We start from the raw sequence: 22,257 nt of genomic DNA on the forward strand, positions 1-22,257 counted from the left end.
TAAAATTGTTGCGAAGATGAAATGGGACACATACATATAAAGTATTCTTAAGAATTAACTCCTATAAGGTGTCTGGAACATAGCGCTCAACAGATGCTCGCTCTGTGCATAGTCTGAGTGTCCCCAAACCCAGATTCCAGGCAAAGGAAATAACACACAAAAAATGTGAAGCCTAGTGCACCCAAGCACCTGCTCAGTGCCTCTATGGTACAAGTGCAAGGATATTAAGAGGCTGAAGGATTTGATAGCAGCAGGAGATGACACTGAAGAGGGGGTGAGGGTCCACAGAACTGTGGTCTCTGTGTGCCCTTTTGAAAGGCTGGGCTTCATCCTTAAGGTAGAAGGAAGCCACCGAGGGTTAGAAGGACCTGTGTTGCCGTGTGGAGATAAGTTGGAGGGAAGTAAGATTGGAATCAGGCCAGGAAAGAGGTGATTTCCACTGTCCAGGAGCCGAGGCAGTACTTACCCTCTAGCTCTCCATGTAGACTCATTCATGGCATAAGTAAGGCAGGCACAAAGGGAATTGCAAGGAAAATCAGTGAATTGGCAGCTTTCCAGGGCACACAAGCATCTCTTTTCTGTATTTAGAGGAGAGAGGGGTGGGACATGTGGGTGAAATACTATGCTGAGGAGCTCCCGATCCCCATGTCTCTCCGGCCCTCCTCACCTGCTCTGGGGCTCGCCTGGTTGCTATTCTGTGGCTTCCTGAGGACAGATTTGAGGCAGAAGACTTGAAAATGCGCAGCATCAGGGGGTCTATCAAATAGACGGTCCTAACAATTCTGCGATCTCAGTGAGCGAGCGTCCTGCAGGCAGTCATCCGTGACTCGTGACAATGTCAGGACAGTGCTGGAAAAGTTCCTTTAGAGTATCAGCAGGGTGAAGCAGGGGTTGTAGCCCACCTTACAGCCCCGCTGAAAGGGGAACGCCCTCTATCGGTCATCTTGAATCAACACTCTGGAGGTTCTTGAATTCCTTTTTTCTTAAGTGTAATCAGTTTAACCAGATGTCCATTAGGTGTCTCCCCTGCCACGTGCTGGTAAAGCTTGGAGCCCAGCCGCTGGCTCCTCTCCTACTTAAGCCTACCCCTTCCCTTCCAAAATAACAGATAATACATGTCGTTTTAAACTTAGCATTTACAGATTCTAGTCTAATGTAGGATAGGATTGAGGAGAGAACGGTATGGATTTCTTTAAACAAACACTGACAGTAGTTTACAAACATTGCACCCACAGATAACATCCCATAGGCTCTGCCACAGTGCAGGGGAAGTGACTGAGAACGGGAAGGATCTTCTGGCATCCTTCTGCTCAAACCACACCAGTGGCTATTGGCTTTGCCAAGCACTTGGCTTTTCAAAGAATTATCCAAGAGATAGAGGATCAGTACCAGGGCACCTGGGTGGCTCAGTCGTTTAAGCGTCCGACTCCGACTCAGATCATGATCTCACAGTTCATGAGTTCAAGCCCCGTGTCAGGTCTGTGCTGACAGCTCAGAGCCTGGAGCCTGGTTTGGATTCTGTGTTTCCATCTCTCTCTGCCCCTCCCCTGCTCACACTCTGTCTCGCATAAACAAAAAAAGCTCTTTAGAAGAAGACGTCAGTAATATCATTGCTCTAACACCTCAGTTTATGCTTTGGGAAAACTGTTGAGTTAAATAGTGATGCATCATTTGTGCCTTAAAAAGGCCCAAGAATGAAGAGATGCTCTACTTTGTAATATGTGGTCACTGTTGCAAAAATTCAAAACTTTTCCAACAACAGAAAACTCTTTAGACCAAAGCATAAGCACTTAATAGTCGATACTTAATATGGAAGTCTTTAACCTGCAGCCATAAGTATTATATATAAAAGTGCCACTTAGAGCCAGTATTGGTTCTAATGATTTGTTAGACACCCAGGCAGTTTGCTAACCGCTTTATCAATTTTTATCATTTGAAAGTCATTAACAAGAGGCACCTTCTTTTTCAGATCTTTGGCATGATTTTCAGCATGGTCCTTTGCTGTGCAATCCGAAACTCGCGAGATGTGATATGAAGCTACATCTGCGTGATAACTACACTTGAGAGCTTCCACACGGCTGTCACAGGACTTGTGTCCTGGCTCGTTTTTAATACTCAAAGGACATTAGCATCGAAAATAATTTGCTGTCAATTGTACATTTGCACATGTATGTATGTTTGGCCCATTCCTAATTTACCCCTTGAGCGAATGCTGTGTGTGTTGACTGCGAGCACATTCACGTGTGATCTGCGGGTTTCTGGTGTACGCGTTGTGTGGAATGAAATCTGCTTGCTGAAAATTCCCGGTTCTTGTGATGTTAGAGGAGCAACCTATTTAACACTCAGAAAAAAATCATAAGACTTTGGTAAACTTTAACAACTTAGCTGTTCAGAAGAAGTGATAATGGGTCATTCTCTCAGATTCTAGCCACAGAAAGGTAGATTCAGAGAATTCAGGGATTTCTAGTTAACAGAAGCAGCTACAGGAATTGAGAGATGGTGGTGTAGTGCTAAAATTGACTGCGTCCAAGTTGCGTGTCAGGGCTCCCTGGGATTTTTCTATATACCTACTCTTCCCGGAACACAGTAAACCACAGTTTTAGAATGAAACACATCTGTAAAACTAAATATAGCATGGAAACTCTTATTCGAATCACTCATACTTTCCTAGTATTTAAAAAAAAAAAAAAAAAACCTCCCTCTGGAAAGAGTGGTCACTCAGACAATCACGTGCCCTATAAAAGTGACTGCTTTTAGGACTTAAAAAAAAAAACCCAACCTTTCAATAACTTTTTGAAGACCTTTTTTCTTATATAAATACATTTAAACATTGCTTGATGACTTACTTTCCTTTTATGACTCTACTCTGAACTACAGCAACCCTCCCACAAACAAAAGTGCTTTTATCTCCGAATTTTCCATGTTTCTCCAAATGTAAAGATAGAAAGACGAAAGCAAGTGATCTGGCAGTTGCAAGTCGTGGGAAAGAGAATTCTCACTGGCACTGTATCCTTGAAATACCTCATAACTTGAGTTTACATAGTTTCCTAATTCTTTCTATTTTTTATTCACCTAGAGAAGTCTTCTTCATAGATTACAAACTACAGTTTTCACCACTTAAGAAAACAAAATCCTTCCTAATTCAAATATTGTAAGCATCCTTGGCCAAACCAAAATAAAGAAAGAAAAGCATCTACTAGTTGTATGCACACAGCAGAGGCAAGCTAAGGAAATTTAAAAATTTTAAACACACAGAACAGAAATGTTTTTTCGTGTAAGTCCCCTATAAAAATAAAATTTTCGTATTCTTTATGGTCTCAATGCTCTAATGTGGGTATGTAAACCCAAAGATAGGATCTAAACTGACGTATCTGTCAATTTTTAACAACGTGGTACTTTTGGTAGATCGTGGAGGGTTTACTGTTAATACATTTTAAAAGGCCAGGCAAAGTCAAAGTACTGGGGACTTCGGAAGCCCCCGGGTAAGTTCACAGACCTGTGAGAACACAAGTCTTTGTGGGTGCACTAAAGCAATGTGCTTAGTCCCAAGAAACTTTTACAAAATGCTTTGCTGAAAAGGCCTAATTGCTACAAATAGTGTCATGCGCATAGAGAACCATGCTTCCGCCATACTTGCTACTGCCACTAACTTTGGAGGAAGCCTTTCCAGAAAAAACCATTGGAAGCCAGCTAAAAATATAATCGTACATGGCTACCTTACTGTGTCTATAGCTGATGGAAAGATTATTTTAAGAAAGTCACTACGTGAAATAGATGCTTATACCCCAGTAAGTGACAGATACAACCTTCGAAGCACAGAGCAAGCGGTCCCATCTCTCTGGCTTCAGTTCATCCGTCTACCTGAAGACAGGCCCAGGTGCATACTCAGGTTTCTTGCAGCTCAGAATCCTCTCTGATTCAACAAAACTGAGTTTCATTCCATATCCGAATTAACAACCTTAAAGACAACAATAGTTAGGAAGATTAGAGAACTGTTCCATACATGATTCATGTACCCGTTTGGGGAGTAATTTTTCGAAAATATGTACCATGAGTAAAATTAGAGAATTCCACCCCTGAATGAGGGTAGATTTATATATATCCTGAATCTATATATATCTTGAATTCCTATGTATCTTGAATCTATATATCTTGAATATATAACTCGAATATATACATATGCAACTTGAATATACGTATATATGCATGTGTTTACAGACATACATACGTGTATACGTATATGTACACATATATACACACATATATAAATTTTTGGTTATGTCTGTTTACCTGAACTGATTTGAGATCAGACTCAAACATATTCTTAAGCATCTGGTGCCAAGGCACTGAATTAAAAATTTCCTGATGAACTATTTTAAGTTATTTCAAATTAAATTTTCTATGTACTGGAATTGCTTGTTTGCTTTTATCTTAAAATTCTATTATATCTCTATACACACCTTTACACAAATGTCCAACCACCAAAAAATATGGTTTAAAAAGGCAAGAGTTAAAAAATGAGTTAAAAAAAAGAATATGGTTAAAAAAGGCAATCCTTCTACAGTTAACTATGAGGAACTGGACTTAAAGCAACACCCTAAGGACGTTCATGCAAATAGTTGTATTTCATTTAACATGGTTTTGTCCAAATTCTACATCCCTTCCCCAGAATCGCTCCTTTGTTGTCCATGGTTCAGTCTGTAAAGCAGCACACTGATCCTGGGGCCACCGTAGTCCCCATGCAGTCATGGAAGATAGTTGCTAATATCCATGTGCCCTGCTAATAGGTTTGCTTGATGAGAATAAGGCTTGTGGGAAGACAGCAGCGAAGGAGATAGCGTATCTTCCCTTCTGAAGTATCAAAGATTAAAAGGAAGGGGCACCCTTGTAAATGCAGGCAGTACACTCCAACTTACCTGGTTCACTGCTCTGTTGACATCCCTTTGAGGGAGCGGTTGTGGGCCCTTGAAGCTAGTCCGTTAACTACAGCATCTTAGTTTGGACTCATCAAAATCAAATTTGTATGAAGGTATACTTTAAGGGGAACAAAAGTTTTCTAGCTTCTTTCAACATGACTTTATTTTTTCCTATAAAATACATATCTTATGTATAAAATAAAATTATATGTAGGTGCCCACTGAAAGGTAAAAAAGACGACACTAATGCAAAATATTAATCATCCTCAGTGTTAACAAAAGTTAAAGGCATTCCGGGAAACCACTATCCCAATGCTATCTCCTGGGGACACGGAAAGTGTGATGGAGAGAAGCAGTATGTCCTGAATGTCGCAGAGCAAAATCTATGTTGATTTTGTCAAGTTTTTAGCCAGAAACCCATCTGAAGCTTTGGTATTTCTTTTTGGGGGGTTTTTTCCTTGTATAATTAAATGATGGTTTTACTTACATTAAATAGAAGAAATTTAAATTAAAAGAAAAAACCAACAAAATGCTTAGCAAAAACATGGCAACTAATGAATAGTAAATCTTTATAATTATTATATTGATAAGGACTTCAGTTATAAATCAAATATGCATCCCCATGCACAACTGACTATAACTTTTGCATGATACCAAATACCTATTTGAACAGATTCATTTGTTGAATTAATGAATAGCTTTTGATCTATTTCCCCATTCTATTTTAATTCAAAGGCTTGTTACCAATAGCCAGAGCCAGAGCCCCTATATATCCCCCTCGGCATGCCCTGCCTTATAAGATGCAACCCACTCTAATATTGGAATTTTCTTTTACTTTATTCGGGAGCTACTATTTTATACATTTGAAGAAACTCTTTACAAAATACTGATATGCTAAGATGAACAAGAGAAGTCTCTGCCTTCGAAACCTAGAGTGGAAAAAAAGCAGGCAAATACAACTCCCATGAGGTAAGCGCTATGATAATCATTAACCACGCGGAGACCTTCTCAACCTTGGAAAGGATGGTCAGGGGAGAGGGGTTTCCTAAATTCTGAGGTCTCTAAACTGAGTCCTGAAGAACTCATGCAAATCAGCCAAGTAAAAAGGAATAGGAGTCGAGAAGAAAAGGGGGCTTCTGGGGGGAACAACATAAAAGACCCTGAAACAGAGAACATGGAAACATCCCATGAGGACATGTCAAGAAGTCAGGAAGAGATGAAGGGCCCCATTAAACTGTACCAAGGTGTCTTCTCTCTGTATAGAGATCATAGGAAATGTTTTCTTAATGTTTATTTATTTTTGAGAGAGAGACACAGAGTGAGAGAGTATGACACAGAATCCAAAACAGACTCCAGGCTCTGAGCTGGCAGCACAGAGCCCAACACAGGGCTTGAACTCATGAACCACGAGATCATGACCTGAGCCGAAGTCAGACACTTAACCAACTGAGCCACCCAGGCGCCCCTAGGAAATATTTTTTACTTTACTTTTACATATTGTGATCTTTATTTTTTCCTTCTGACAGTTTACATTTTAGTTAGCAGTATTGGTTTCAGGAGAATTCAGTGATTCATCACTTACGTACAACACCCAGTACTCATCACAAGTGCCCTCCTTAGTACCCACCGTCCATCTAGCCCATTCCCCCCACCTACCTCCCTCCATCAACCCATAGTTTGTTCTCTATCATTAAGAGTCTCTTGTGGTTTGTTCCCTTCTCTTCTCTTCCCCTCCTTCCCATGTTTCCCTTTTGTTTCTTAAATTCCACATGAGTGAAATCATTTGGTATTTGTCTTTCCCTGACTTACTTCACTTAGCATTATTACACTCTTTAGATCGATCCATATCATTGCAAATGGCAAGATTTCATTCTTTTTATGGCAGAATAATAACCATTGTATATATACACACCACATCTTCTTTATCCATTCATCTTTCAGTGGACACTTAGGCTGCTTCCATAACTTGGATATTGTAAATAACGCTAGTTTAAGCATCAGGATGCACATATCCCTTTGAATCAGTATTTTTGTATTCTTTGGGTAAATACCTAGTAGTGCAATTTCTGGATCATAGGGTAGTTCCATTTTTAACTTTTTGAGGAAACTCTGTATTATTTTCCAGAGCAGCTGCACCAGTTTGCATTCCCACCTACAGTGCAAGAGAGTTCGCTTTCTCCTTGTTCTCACCAACACCTGTTGTTTCTTGTTAATTTTAGCCATTCTGATAAGTGTGAGGTGGTATCTCATAATGGTTTTGATTTGCATAACCCTGATGATGAGTAGCATTGAGCATCTTTTCATGTGTCCATTGGCCATTTGGATGTCTTCTTTGGAAAATTGTTTGTTCGTGTCTTTTGCCTATTCCTTAACTGGGTTCTTTGTTTTGGAGGTGTTAAGTGTGATAAGTTCTTTATAGATTTTGGATACTAACCCTTTATCAGATATGTCATTTGCAAATATCTTCTCCCATTCTGTAGGTTACCTTTTAGTTTTGTTGATTGTTTCCTTCACAATGCAGAAGCTTTTTATCTGGATGAAGTCCCAATAGTTCATTTTTGCTTTTGCTTCTCTTGCCTTCAGCAACCCGTCTAGTAAGAAGCTGCTCCAGCCAAAGTCACACATGATTCTACCTGTGTTCTCCTCTGGATTTTGATGGCTTCCTGTCTTAAATTAAGGTCTTTCATCCATTTTGAATTTACTTTTGTGTATGGTCCAGCTGCATTCTTCTGCATGTCGCTGTCCAGTTTTCCCAACACCATTTGTTGAAGAGACTGTCTTTTTTCCATTGGATATTCTTTCCTGCTTTATTGAAAACAAGTTAACCATATAGTTGTGGGTCAATTTCTGGGTTTTCTATTCTGTTCCAGTGATGTATGTGTCTGTTTTTGTGCCAGTACTATACTGTCTTGATCACTACAGCTCTGTAATATAGCTTGAAATCTGGATTCATGATGCCTCCAGTTTTGTTTTTCTTTTTCAGAATTGTTTTGGCTTTTTGGGGTCTTTTGCAGTTCCATACAAATTTTAGGATTGTTTGTTCTAGCTCAGTGAAAAATGCTGGTGGCATTTTGACAGGGATTTCATTAAATGTGTAGACTGCTTTGGGTAGTATAGACATTTTAACAATGTTTGTTCTTCCAGTCCATGAGCACAAATGCTTCTCTGTTTGGGTTTTGTTTTGTTTTTTCTGTTTTTTTATGTTTTTTGCGTGTCCTCTTCAATTTCTTTCATAAGTGTTCTATAGTTTTCAAAGTTTAGCTATTTTACCACTTGAGTTAGGTTTGTTTATTCCTAGGCATCTTATTGTTTTTGGTGCAATTGAAAATGGGATCAATTCCTTGATTTCTTTTTCTGTTGCTTCATTAGAGGTGTATAGAAATGCCACTGATTTCTGCATGTTGATTATATATCCTGCAACTTTGCTGAATTCATGTGTTAGTTCTAGAAATTTTTTGGTGGAGTCTTCAGGTTTTCTACGTAGAGTATCATGTCATCTGAGAATAGTGAAAGTTTGACTTCTTCCTTCCTTTTAGTTGTCTGTTTGCTGAGACTAAGATTTCCAATACATGTTAATAGTCATGGTGGGAGTGGAAATCCTGGTCTTGATCCTCACTGTAGGGAAAGGATCTCAGTTTCTCCCATTGAGGATGATATTAGCTGTGGGTCTTTCATATATGGCCTTTATGATGTTAAGGTACGTTCCATCTATCCATACTCTGTTGAGGGGTTTTTATCAAGAATGGATTCTGTATTTTGTCATATGATTTTTCTGTATCTTTTGACAGGATCATATAGTTCTTATCCTTTTATTATTATTATTAATGTGGTGTATCACATTGATTGAACCAGCCCTGCAGCCCAGAAATAAATCCCACTTGATCATGGTGAATAATTCTTTTAATGTACTGTTGAATTTGATTTGCTAGTATCTTGTTGAGAACTTTTGCATCCATGTTCATCAGGAATGTTGGCCTGTAATTCTCCTTTTTAGTGGGATCTTTGTCTGGTTTTGGAATCAAGGTAGTGCTGGCTTCATATAATGACTTTGGAAGTTTTCCTTCTATTCTGTTTTTTGGAACAGTTTGAGAAAATAGATGTTGACTCTTTAAATGTCTGGTAGAATTCCCCTGGGAAGCCATCTGGCCCAGGACTCTTGCTTGTTGGGAGATTTTTGACTACTAATTCAATTTCTTTACTGGTTACGTGTCTGTTCAAATTTTCTATTTCTTCCTGTTTCAGTTTGGCAGTCTGTGAGTTTTCAGAATTTGTCCATTTCTTCCAGATTATCCGGTTTGTTGGCATATAATTTTTCATAGTATTCTCTTACAGTTGTTTGTATTCCTGTAGTGTTGATTGTGATATCCCCTCTTTCATTTGTGATTTTATCTATTTGGGTCCTTTCTCTTTCCTTTTTGATAAGTCTAGCTAGAGGATTATCAATTTTGTTAATTATTTCAAAGAACCAGCTCTTAGTTTCATTGATCTGCTCTACTGTGTTTTTCGTTTGTTTGTTTCTATATCATTTCTATTCTTTATTGTTTCCCTTCTTCTGCTGGCTTTAGGCTTTATTTGCTGTTCCTTTTCTAGGTGTTAAGTTTAGGTTGTTATTTGGAACCTTCCTTGCTTTTTGAGATAGGCCTGAAATGCAATATACTTTCCTCTTCGGACTGCCTTTGCTGCATCTCAAGGGTTTTGGACTGTTTTGTTTTCATTTTCATTTGCTCCCATGTATTTTTTAATTTCTTCCTTAATTTACTGGTTAACCCATTCATTCTTCAGTAGGATGTTTCTTAACCTCCCTGTATTTGAAGGCTTTCAAAATTTTTTCTTGTGGTTGACTTCAAGTTTCATAGCATTGGGATCCAAAAATATGCATGGTATGATCTCAGTCTTTTGTATTTGTTGAGGGCTGATTTGTGACCCAATGTGTGATCTATTCTGGAGAATGTTCCATGTACACTCAAAAAGAATGTGTACTTTGAGATGAAGTGTTCTGAATAATATCTGTTAAGTCCATCCACTCCAGTGTGTCATTCAAAGCTATTGTTTCCTTGTTGATTTTCTGCTAAGATGATCTGTCCATTGCTGCAAGTTGGGTGTTAAAGTCCCCTACTATTATTTTGTTGTTATCAGTGAGTTTCTTTATGTTTATTATTAACTGATTTATATATTTGGGAGCTGAAAGTGTTGGGGGCATATTACAATTGTTTGATCTTCTTGATGGATAAACCCATTTTGATATAATGCCCTTCTTTGTCCCTTGTTACAGTCTTGTTTTAAAACCTAGTTTGTCTGATATAAGTATGTGTACTCCAGCTTTCTTTTGACACCCATTAGCATGATAGATGGTTCTCCATTCCTTCACTTCCAATCTTCAGGTGTCTTTAAGTCTAAAATGAGTCTCTTGTAGGCAGCATATAGATGGGCCTTGGTTTTTTGTCCATTCTGATACTCTATGTCTTTTGATTAGAGCACTTAGTCCATTTACATTCAGAATTATTATTGAATGATATGACTTTAGTGCCATCATGTTACCTGTAGAATTGGTGTTTCTGGTGATGTTCTCTGGTCCTTTCTAGTCTTTGTTGCTTTTGGTCTTTTTTTTTTTTTTCTTACTCCAAAGAATTCCCCTTAAAGTTTCTTGTAGGGCTGGTTTAATGGTCACAAACTCCTTTAGTTTTTGTTTGCCTGGGAAACTCTTTCTCTCTCCTATTTTGAATGACAGACTTTCTGGATAGACTATTCTTGGATGCACATTCTTTCCACTCAACATGATGAATATACCTTGCCACTTGTCTTTCTGGCCTACCAAGTTTCTGTGGACAGTTCTGCTGTGAACCTAATCTATCTTCCCGTGTTGGTTAAAGACTGTTTTCCCCATGCTGCTTTCAGGATTCTTTTCTTTTCTATTTTGTGAATTTGACTATGATATGTCTTGGTGATGAATGGCTTTTGTTGAATTTAATGGGAATTTTCTGTGCTTCTTGGATTTTGGTGTCTGTGTCCTTCCCCAGATTAGGGAAGTTTTCTGCTATAATTTGTTACATAAACCTTTTTCTCTCTCTTTATCTTCTGGGACTCCTCTGATACAAATGTTATTACATTTTGATAAATCACTGAGTTCCCTAAGTTTGCCTTCATGACCCTTGACCTTTGTTTCCTTCTTCTTTTCAGCTTATTTTTTATAATTTTATCTTAGGTATTGCTAATTCAGTCCTCTGCCTCATCCATCCTTGTTTTTATGGCCTCAATTTTGGTGTGCATCTCAGTTATGGCATTTTTAATTTTGGCCTGACTAGATTTTAGTTCTTTTATCTCTGCAGAGAGGGATTCTCTGGTATCTTCTATGCTTTTTTTCAAGCCCAACTAGTATCCTTGTAATCATTTTAAATTCTAGTTCAGAAATCTTATTTATATCTGCATTGACTAAATCCCTGGCCATCATTTCTTCCTGTCCTTTATTTTTTTAAATTTTTTAATGTTCATTTATTTTAGAGAAAGAGAGAGACAGAGACAGAGACAGATTGTGAGTGAGGGTGGGGCAGAGAGAGAAAGAGACACAGAATCTGAAGCAGGCTCCAGGCTCTGACCTCTCAGAACAGAACCCTACACGGGGCTCAAACTCACGAACCATGAGATCATGATCTGAGCCAAAGCCAGATGCTTAACTGACTTGTGCCACCCAGGCACCCCTCTTCCTGTTCTTTCTTTTGAGGTGAATTCCTCCATCTTGTCATTTTGGAGGAAGATAACAACAACAACAACAATAGAATAAAGTAAACATTTTTTAAATTTTTAAAAATCAAATAAAGGAAGCTAGATCCTAGGTGTGTTTAGGTCTGCTTGTTAAGAGAAGCTTGATAGAAAAAAGAAGAGAGAGAAAAAGAATACAAATTAAAGAAATTTAAAAATGATAAAATTAATTTAAAAATAAAAAATTTTGCTCTTTCTGTAGCCAAGAAACAAAAGAAAAACAAGAGCAACAGAACCAACAAAAACAAAAAAACCAAAGAACAAACAAAAAAATCCAAATGAAGCTAGATCCAGTTTTCCCTAGAGCTGAAACTTTGCAGTTTCAGTACGATCAGTAGACTAAGCCCATGGAAGGGGTTTGTGCTGGTCGTCTAGGGCAGGGGCAGGCTGCTCTGACTCTGAGGCTGACTTGCCCTAGTGGAGGCGTGCCTGGAGGACACAGTGGGGAGGGTCTTGCTGTAATGACTCAGTTCTCCACTTGGTGGCACTGTTTAGCTCATTAGGGTCCATCAGTGTTGGTGTGCTAATGGTAAAAATGGCTTCACCCCGCTCTGTATTGTCCACAGTGGGAAGTTTGGGCCCTCATCCCTCCTGTGTCCCCTGCTTCCGTTACCTCCCTGCCTTCCCCCTGTGTCCAAGTGGTCCCTATGAGGTGGTGCCTCTCTCCGGAGTTTTATCTCAGGCACTGCTGTGTTTCAAAATCCACATTTCAGAGACGTCTGTGGTTCCGACCCACAGTGACCTGGGAGAGTCTCGTGGTGCTGTAGGCTGCTTGTTCCAGGAAACAGGCACACCAGCACACAGTGGTAGTGGCTTAGAGTACATGGTGAATTGAACATACAGCCAGCACCAGGGTCTGCTGCCCTCAGCTGGGATCTTTGTTCCTATCCGGGCGAACATGGCAGCTTGATAGTTCCTGCCAGCTCTTTTGCCCACGGAGAGGTCATATCACCTGTATCAAATGCACCACAAGCTGGGAAACCACTTCTCTCTGTGGGACCCAGGGGATCCTCAGACCATGCTTCCTGCTCCTGGGCCTCCGCTTTGCTTCCTCACCAGAGCACCCCCCAGGGGCTGACCTCTGAAACTTCAGACTCTGTGCTCCGCTTTTATTAAAAACTGGCAGTATTGAAACCCTCTCCGTTTCCCCCTGTCAATGTTTTTGGGGAACAATTTTATTGTGCAGTCCCCTGTGCATGTTTTCACTCTTCCTTTCTAGCTGCTTTCAAGGGGACTGCTTTCTTGTACACACTCAGTGCACTGCCCTCTTTCCCCTCTGTCTTTCTCCCCTGAAGTGCAGGTAGCTGATAGAGACTCTCCGGCCCGAGATAAGGAATGGACAGGAAATAAAGAACTGCTTTGGGCTTTAAACATTACTGAAGTAGAGGATTCTCGTTTTTGAAGCATTCTCACTGAGGTCTTCAAGGTGAAAGGCTACTCATATTGTTCAAATATGGGCACTACCACTTTTTGTTGCAGATTCCTAAACTATAATTCTAGTGAGACTCTCTTCCTGAGCTCTAGGAATGTATGTATCCTTCCCAGGTATTCAGTGCCTGTTTATGTTTCCTCTTAGATGTCCTATAGTCATTTCCAACTTGCTTCATCACTGTAATCTGCTTTTCCTCCTATGTGCCCCCATCTTCCAGCTGTCAGGAAACCCAGGAATGATTCTAGTTTCCTCTTTCCCTCAGTGTCCCCTATATCTGTCTACTTCTTGGTAGGGATTCCAGTATATTGCTTAGAAATCCTCATGAAACCCTCTGACCTTTGTCCTCTAATCATTGTTCATACTAAAGCTAAGTGAAACGTTCAAATTTGATTTTGTAACTCATTGTTTAAAATTTTTCCAATATGGGGAGGAGTTAAGATGGCAGAGTAGTAAGGGGGCCCTAGACTTGTCTCATTCCTTGGACTGTTAGATCAACATCAATCCATTTTGAGCACCTACGAAATTGATCTGAGGATTAACAGAACAATCTGCATAATCTGAGGCAGAGAACACAGCGGGTATGTGGTGCCAAGAGGTGAATTGGGGGAGAGAAGAGCTGCAGTGCCACAGAGAGGAGGGAGGGAAGGAGGGAGAAGGAAGGAAGGAAGGAAACGTGGGTGGGAAGAACCTCAAAGGAAAATCCAGGTGCACCTGCCAGAAGGCAGGATGCTAGGCAGACAAAAACAGCAAGTGGAAGGAGGGTAACAGAAGTAGCGAAAGTGAGCGAGAGTTATTTGAAAAGATAACTAGGAATTAACCAGTAGAGATGAGAGGGCAGGAAAGAATCCAACACTGAACAATAGGGTTAGAGCGGAAGTTACCTTGATAAAAAATGTTTTTTACTGTACTTAGACTTGCTACTGAGAAGTGGGGAAGGGGCATTTCTTATGTAAATGAGAACTTTTTCTACTGAGGAGATACTGAGGTTTATAATCGATATAGAACATTAGTTTCAGATGTACATGATTTGATATTTGTATATATCGTGACATGATCACCACAATAAGTCTATTCTGTCATCATACATAGTTACAGATTTTTTTTCTTATGATGAGAATTTTTAAGATTTACCTTCACTTAGCAACTTTCAACTATGCAATAATGCCATGCTGTACATTACATCCCCATGACTTATTTACTTTATAACTGGAAGTTTGTACCTTTTGACCCTCTTCACCTATTTCACTCACCTCCAACCCCCCCCCCCCCACCTCCGGCAAGCACCACTCTGTTCTCTGTATCTGTAGCTTATTTTTCTTTTTCTTCAAGATTCAACATATAAGTGAGATAATAACAGCATTTGCCTTTCTCTGTCTGACTTATTTTGCTTAATATAATCCCCTCAAGGTCCATTCACGTTGTCACAAGTGGCAAGATTTCATTCTTTTTAATGGATAAACAAAAAGTAGCAAGTGTTGGTGAAAATGCAAAGAAAAGGGAACCCTTCTATGCTGTTGGTGGTAATGTAAATTGGTGCAGACACTATGGAAAACAGTATGGAAGTTCCTCAAAAAATAAAAAATAGTAGTATCATATGATCCAGCAATTCCACTTCTGGATATTTATCCAAAGAAAATGAAAACACCAAGTTGAAGAGACATATGCGCCCCTATGTTCATTGCTACATTTTTTACAATGGCCTAAATATGGAAGCAACCTAAATGTCCATAAATGGATGAATGGATAAAGAAGATGTAATATGTATATGCAATGGAATATCACTCAGCCATAAAAAAAAAAAGGGGATCTTGGCATTTGCAACAACATGGTTGGACCTAGAGGGTATTATGCTAAGTGAAATAAGTCAGACAGAAAAAGACAAATATCATATGATTTCACTTATATATGGAATCTAAAAAACAAACAAACAAAAAACAGAACAAGCAAAATAAAATAGAAACAGACTCATAAATACAGAGAACAAACTGGTGTTCCAGAGTGGAAGGGAGTGGCAGGGTGGGTGAAGTAGATGAAGGGGATTAAGAGGAAGAAACTTCCAGTTATAAAATAAATAACTCGGGGCGCCTGGGTGGCTTAGTCGGTTAAGCGTCCGACTTTCGCTTAGGTCATGATCTTGCGGTTCGTGGGTTCGAGCCCCGCGTCGGGCTCTGTGCTGACTGCCAGCTCAGAGCCTGGAGCCTGTTTCAGTCTGTGACTCCCTCTCACTCTGACCCTCCCTTGCTCACGCTGTCTCTCTCTCTCTCTCTCCTAGAAATAAATAAAACATTTAAAAATAAATAAATAAATAAATAAATAACTCAAATGGGGATGAAAAGTACAGCATACAAAATATAGTCAATATATTTAGTAATATTGTATGATGACAGACGACGAGTACTCTTACTGTGGTAAGCACTGAGTAATATATATTGTAGTGTATACAACATATGCCATATACATATGTATATTATATTTTGTCGTATGTATAGTGAGAATTGTTGAATCACTGGTGTACATCTGAAATTAATATATGTCAACTACACGTCAATAATAAAACAAAAACATTTTTTTAATTGCTTTCATTCTCAGGGCCTTTGGTAGTTCCAGACAAGTTTTAGAATTGTTTGCTCTAGTTCTGTGAAAAATGCCATTGGCATCTTAATAAGGATTGCATTGAATCTACATGTAGATTGGTTTGGCTACTATGGACATTTTAACAATATTAATTTTTCCAGTCCATGAACAGGATATCTTCCCATTGACTTGTGGCTTCTTCAATCTCTTTCATCAATGTCTTCAAGTTTTCAGTATACAGGTCTTTCACTTCCTTGGTTAAATTTATTCCTAAATACTTTATTCTTTTTGATATAATTGTAAGTAGGATTGTTTTTTTAATCTCTTTCTGATAATTTTGTTTTTAGTGTATAGAAAGGCAACAGGTTTCTGTAGATTGATTTTGTATCCTGCAATTTTACTGAATTTATTTTAGTTCTAACAGGTTTTTGGTGGAGTTTGTAGGGTATTATGTATGTAATATGTCATCTGCAAACAGTGACAGTTTGACTTGCAATTTGGATGCCTTTTCTTTCTTTTTCTTACATACTTCTGAAGAGTTTGGCCATTAGAAAAGCAGAGATTGCTGCTGCACTGATCCCAAATCCATTTAGTTAGGGGAAAAAATTCCTTATATTTCAGAATCAAATGAGGAACAAAAGGGATGTTTGTTTTTTTTTTTAAAGACCTGGGTCCCAAACTTCTACTGCCAAGAACTGACTCCTTTAAACTTTAGGCTTGGAGGCACCTGGGTGGCTCAGTTGGTTAAGCATACGACTTCGGCTGAAGTCATGATGTCACGGTTTGTGGGTTCGAGCCCTGCGTCGGCCTCTGTGCTGATAGTTCAGAGCCTGAAGCCTGCTTTGGATTCTGTGTCTCCCTCTCTCTCTGCCCCTCCCCCACTAATGTTCTGTTTCTGTCTCAATGATTAATAAACGTAAAATTAAAAAAAAATAAAAACTTTAGGCTGAATTTAAAGACCACTTCAGAAGATATTCCAAAGTTTCCATCTTTCCCTTAGTACACCAGCAATGATTCTTTATTTTCTATCTCTAAGCTCTCTATTCATTCCCCCTCTCTTAAACCCAAAAAATATTGATACTCTCTAAAACAGCATTTTCATATATGCATGTTTCTGGATCCAGTTGAGGCAAATTGATGATCATGCCAATCCCTGACCCTTCTCCTAAGGTTCTTTGTCTTAGACTCCTGCACTTTTCAGAATAGTTTCATATAACTTATATGTGCATCTAGTCTAAATGGATTGCCTACAGTGGGTGGAGACAAGTTGTCTCAGGTATGCCATTCTAGGATTCTGTGGCCCATGATGCCGTTGTTCAGGCCTAGCCTCCTCCCTACAGCTAGAGGAAGCTAATTTATGCAATGTCTTCTGAGCAGAACTAGTTTTAAGGGGCCTCCCTAAGTCTCCCAGCTTTTTCACAGTTCAAGTCATTGGAAAATATTTTTCAGATTCCATGAAGCCATCTGTGATTAGTGCCAGTTAGGTTTGAACATTAAAGAGTTTACTCATTAATCAATCAAAGATGTAGCTTTAACTATTCATGTTATCAAGTGATTTAAGAACCTAAAGCCCCGGGGCGCCTGGGTGGCTTAGTCGGTTAAGCGTCTGACTTTCGCTTGGGTCATGATCTCGCGGTTCGTGGGTTCGAGCCCCGCGTCGGGCTCTGTGCTGACTGCCAGCTCAGAGCCTGGAGCCTGTTTCAGAGTCTGTGTCTCCCTCTCTCTCTGACCCTCCCCTGCTCACGCTGTCTCTCTCTCTCTCTCTCTCCTAGAAATAAATAAAATATTAAAAAAAAAAAAAAACTAAAGCCCCAGATTAATACTGGGAAACTCTGCTAATGTCAACCTCAAATAGGAAGGTAAGCATAATGTGGATTCCTGACTTTGTATATAAATGTACAACTATTCGGTCCCCATTGAGAGAGCATGGGCATGGTAGTAATCCATCTACACCATCTCCGCACGTGCACGCATGCGCGTTCATGCATACACGCACGCGCACTCGCCCATGTCAGCATGCGGGCATTTACAAGATGCCCGGCTGAATGTAGCCAGTGACGGTGGGATACAGCAAAGGGAGCCAACCCTGATGATCGTTGACTTTTACCCTGATGGTAGCTGTTTAGATGGAGAGAAATGGGCGAATACAGGATAAATCATCCTTTTGAGGTCAAGTCTGCAAGGCACTAGGTCTGTCTCGCATCACGCATGTGTTGAAACCAAACTCATGAAAGAGTCCCTAAGGAAGGAAAAGAAAAATAAACAGACACTTACCAAGTGCATTTGCCAGATAACAGTGTTTCAATATTGATGAAGGTTTAGAATTTAGGATGATCCTATGCTATTTAATCTGTTAGTATCCTCCTCACCCCTCACCCCTGCCTTTCTGAAATCTTTCAAAATCATACTAGTTTTTCAGGACATCAAAAGCCAGAAAAGCACAAGTTGCTTTTGGTATAAATGCTGAAAAGTGTCTCCTATTACTTGAAAGAATACAAAGGATTTAGACTTCCACATGTAAAATGATCATGGCCTCTTTTCTAGGCTTTTGGGGTATAACTTTCATAAGTCAGTTGGCCCATCAGAGTAATTAAATTAAAGAGAACAGTTTTTAGAATCGAATATACTGTCTACTGAGTTTTGGTGAAGTTTTCTCATATGCATTCAAATAACCTAGAATAAAATGCTATGTAGCAGATTTCACATATCCTTTATTCTCCCTCTCCACTCCAGTCCTGCTTCTAGCCTTTGGAAGTAATGCCTCTCCAGTACCCTGTTGCCACATGTTCCTTCAGCTTCTGATCACATTACCCTTCATTACCCTTTACTTCTAATTGCAGCAACCCTGCGTTCATTTTCTATATCAAGACAAACCTCATGGCCTTCTGTTAAGAAAGACTGGCCAAGGCTGGCTTTCATTAGTGTTTGCTATCCCTGTTCACCATTTTCCCTGCACTCTGCCTTTCCATGTGAAACCATCCTTTATATGCGCTCAAAAGGCTCTTTTGTTCACCCTTTTCTTCTAAATCCCCTAAGCTCTATAATGCATGTGTGGGTCCAGGCTTGGATGAAATAGTACTCAAAACGTACACAATGCGTTGTGAAACATATCGATATTTTATTAATTTTATTCCAGGTGAACACATTTAACTGAATCGCAACTTGCATCGCTATTGAAGTTAGAGAGAAAATCCCACCGCATAGGACTTCTGAGGTTTGGTACAATAATTTGTCTTGATGGCCTCATGGATACAGTCACTATAGTCAGTATTACATTTGCCACACTTACAGCTTACAGCCACAGGGTAGGAGAAATAGGGAGTAACATGGTATGGGCATCCTGGTATTTCTACAGTCTTGTACATGAAGTCTCTATATGTACAAACATCTTGGGACAGAGCATATTTGGGAAGAAACAGTTTGCCATTGATATCCTGAGGGAAGAACAGAAAAGGAAGCATAATGTTAATTCACTTCTATTCCACTGATACAGATAGGACTACAGGGGCCAGGGGGATTCTTTAGTCCCATTCCCCAATACCAATTCAACATGTCCACACTGAACCCCACAGAGACAAAAATGACCTACACATATACCTCTCTTTTATCCTTGATCATGGGAGCAAGGTAAGATTTAAATAAATTTTGGGAGTAAAACTGTTATAAAAATTATCTGTACCAATTGTACTGAGTAGGTCTATATATTATAACATAGGGACTCTACCTGTAAGGAGCCAATACCCATTAGATTTGCAAAATGAGGTTGTGATTTATCTCATTTCCTTTCTAGATAGAAATGGACCGGGTCTAGGTTTACCTAATTTTCAGCTCAAAGAAGTGAGATGAACTACATACCCGTGTCATACAATATCCAGCACAGATGGTGGTGTTGATGGTTAGGCAATAAGCACATTCTTTCCTTTCGACATGCATCATATACTCAGTTGGAAAACAAAAAGACATCGCTTGCCCACATGCAAGGCCAAAAAGCATGGACATCAGGTAGATTGCAGTCATGCTACATCAAAGATAAAATTAAAGAGTCTATTACATGAATCCTTTAGGACATTCAGAAGGGACGTTCAGAAAGAGCTATGATGTGTGTGTGTGTCTGTGTGTGTGTGTCTGTGTGTAAATATATGTATTTATCGAATGCCTACTTTGTCCTAAGTCCCATATTAGGTGCTTTTACATAGTTAATACTCTCAATAACCTTTCTTTATACACTTCAATATGGCCATGAGCCCTATATCTCATAGTGTAGGAACTCACATAGGGTGTGTCCTACTTGTAAGTGCCACTTAGCAACACTGGGCAGTGAAATGGAAAGCCTGAAGCATCACAACAGATGAGTGACAGAGACACATTGACTCCGTGTAAAGCAATTCATTCAGTGGAAACAGTCCAAATGCCTGCCTCTAATTTTAAGAAGTGACTTAACAGGCCTCAGGAGGGGCTTTCTCAAAACAGTAGTTTTCTAAAATCTTTGGTTCCATAGTTGAAAAGGCCAACAGACTGGTCACAATGGGAAAGCATAAAGAAACCAAGAAAATGTATAATCAAACTTTAGCACCATCTCAGTGCAAGTAAGCTTGCATGTGATTCTATCCAATGCCTGTCAAGGAAGACAAAATGAAGCTAGAGAAAGTCTAGAATAGGCCAACTATTCTAGAGTTATTCCAACTGGTATTAAAGGGCAAACCTAGAAATCTAGAACCCCCCTTTATCAACCCTGAGAACATTCTTTGATGGTTGAAATTATTTTACTAAGAAGATGTATGGAACGCACTATCTTAAAAAAAATTATAGAAACAAAAAATAGAGATTGACGCAGTGAGAATAATACCATCAAGGACAGATCCAGTGTGGGTTAGCCAGGAAAGTAAGATGAAGTTTGACTGCATGGATGGTAACAGAGGGTCCACTGTGCCTCAAGCAGAAGAATATTATGCATCTCAATAGAACCTGTTTAATGGAGAGTCTGTTCAATATTGACTGGTCATTCTAAGGAGTTGGATATTATTACAACTTATATTAGATAAATTAGATAAGCATATACTGAGCATTTGAACCAAACAATGAGAAATACAAAATGGATAAGCTACGGTCCGTGACTTTGAGCGCTAACTGTTGCCTAAGTAGAGAAGTATGAACACCAATAATAAAAACACTGTTCTAAGTGCTCTGAAAGAGTCCAAATCATGACTCCAAGACACAAAATTGTAAAAAATGTCTTCTATATTCAAGAGTCTCTCATGGTTCTTGAATGCCGAGAACAAACTGAGGGCAGATGGGGTGACAGGAGGGGGTAGGGGGTAATGGGCATGGAGGAGGGCACTTGTGGGGATGAACACTGGGTGTTATATGGAAACCAATTTGACAATAAACTATTTTTAAAAATGTCTTCTGTATAAACAGGGAAGCGAAGTGACCCATTAAAAAGGGTTTTCTGGTTGACTCTTTTGGATAAAATGTTGCATATTCACGTATTCTTTGAAATGTTTTGGTATTTCAGGTAAGGAGTGAAACTATAAGAATTCTTTGCTCATGGAGTCTGGTTTTCTCAAGTGCTTCACGAATGTGAGCTCCCTCTATGGTACAGAATTGGTACCATTATTTTAAAACCATCTTCTAAAAATGATATAAAATATTCAGCCATCATATGGTTCTTGCTTGTCTAACCAATTACTAGGTTTTTGCATATAAAATAATTAACTCACATATTTTAACTATTAGTGCTATAATTCTGCATAAAGTAGATGTGTGGTGATCTATGGGTGAGAATATTGGTTGGAGTTAAGAAACAGAATTCTATTTCAAGATCTCCCATGGATTAATGAGAAATTGACTATATATTTAATCTATTGGGCGTTATTTTCTCATTTGGAAAACATAAAGAGACAAGTAAACCTAACCATTTTTTTAAATTCTAGGATAAAACACTCTTTTAGAACTTTAACCCATTGTTGTCACATTTATTATGGATACTGTATATTTTTTGAGAGTTCCTCTTCTAAATGTAAAATTCTAAACTAACAAAACAAAAAATTAAAAGTGCTGAATTACTGGGGCACCTGGGTGGCTCAGTCAGTTAAGCGTCCAACTTCAGCTCAGGTCATGATCTCACGGTTCCTGAGTTTGAGCCCTACCTCCGGCTCCCTCCTGTCAGCAAGGGGCCTACTTTGGATCCCCCGGCCCCTTCTCCCTCTGCACCTCCCCCACTTGTATTCCTTCTCTCTCAAAAATAAATAAACATTTTTTAAGTGCTGAATTACAAGCAATAGTAGCTGTATAATTTTATGGGTGTAAAAAAAGTAAGAATTATTCTTTCCCCTTTATTGCAAATAGTAAAACTTCACCCACAGAATCTTTCTGGGCCTCTGTTTCTTCATCTGCAGAAAGAAGGCTTAAAACCAGAAGATGAGGAGGGAGGTCTTTTCAGCACAAATAAGATTGTGATTCTATGTGGTAAATTAGTGTCAGTTCCCTGTGCTATACGAGTTAGTGATCTAGAATTCTGATTCCATATTTCATTACAATTATGTGTAACTGAGCAATTTAATATCATTTGCCTTCATT

At 39.2% G+C, this 22,257-nt stretch overlaps 2 protein-coding genes across 2 annotated transcripts in view; one reads left to right on the forward strand and one right to left on the reverse strand.

Moving 5' to 3' along the window:
* The window catches only part of TSPAN2 (tetraspanin 2), a 68,571-nt gene extending 64,159 nt beyond the window's left edge, over nucleotides 1-4,412 (forward strand). The window contains exon 8 of the mRNA XM_039249067.1: nucleotides 1,970-4,412. Coding sequence (XP_039104998.1) covers nucleotides 1,970-2,035 — 66 coding nt within the window. The 3' untranslated portion in view covers nucleotides 2,036-4,412. The remainder of the gene's footprint in view (nucleotides 1-1,969) is intronic.
* A 14,404-nt stretch (nucleotides 4,413-18,816) lies between these two features.
* TSHB (thyroid stimulating hormone subunit beta) lies at nucleotides 18,817-20,580 on the reverse strand. The gene is made up of 3 exons (XM_039249118.1): nucleotides 20,525-20,580; nucleotides 19,534-19,696; nucleotides 18,817-19,112 (listed from the first exon to the last, which is right to left on the reverse strand). The coding sequence occupies exons 2-3, from the start codon at nucleotides 19,693-19,695 to the stop codon at nucleotides 18,858-18,860; spliced, it is 417 nt and encodes a 138-aa protein (XP_039105049.1). The 5' UTR covers nucleotide 19,696; nucleotides 20,525-20,580; the 3' UTR covers nucleotides 18,817-18,857.
* Nucleotides 20,581-22,257: the final 1,677 nt, after the last annotated feature.

This window comes from Hyaena hyaena, unplaced genomic scaffold (assembly GCF_003009895.1).
Source record: "Hyaena hyaena isolate Hyena2069 unplaced genomic scaffold, ASM300989v1 scaffold_330, whole genome shotgun sequence".
Lineage (NCBI taxonomy): Eukaryota > Metazoa > Chordata > Mammalia > Carnivora > Hyaenidae > Hyaena > Hyaena hyaena.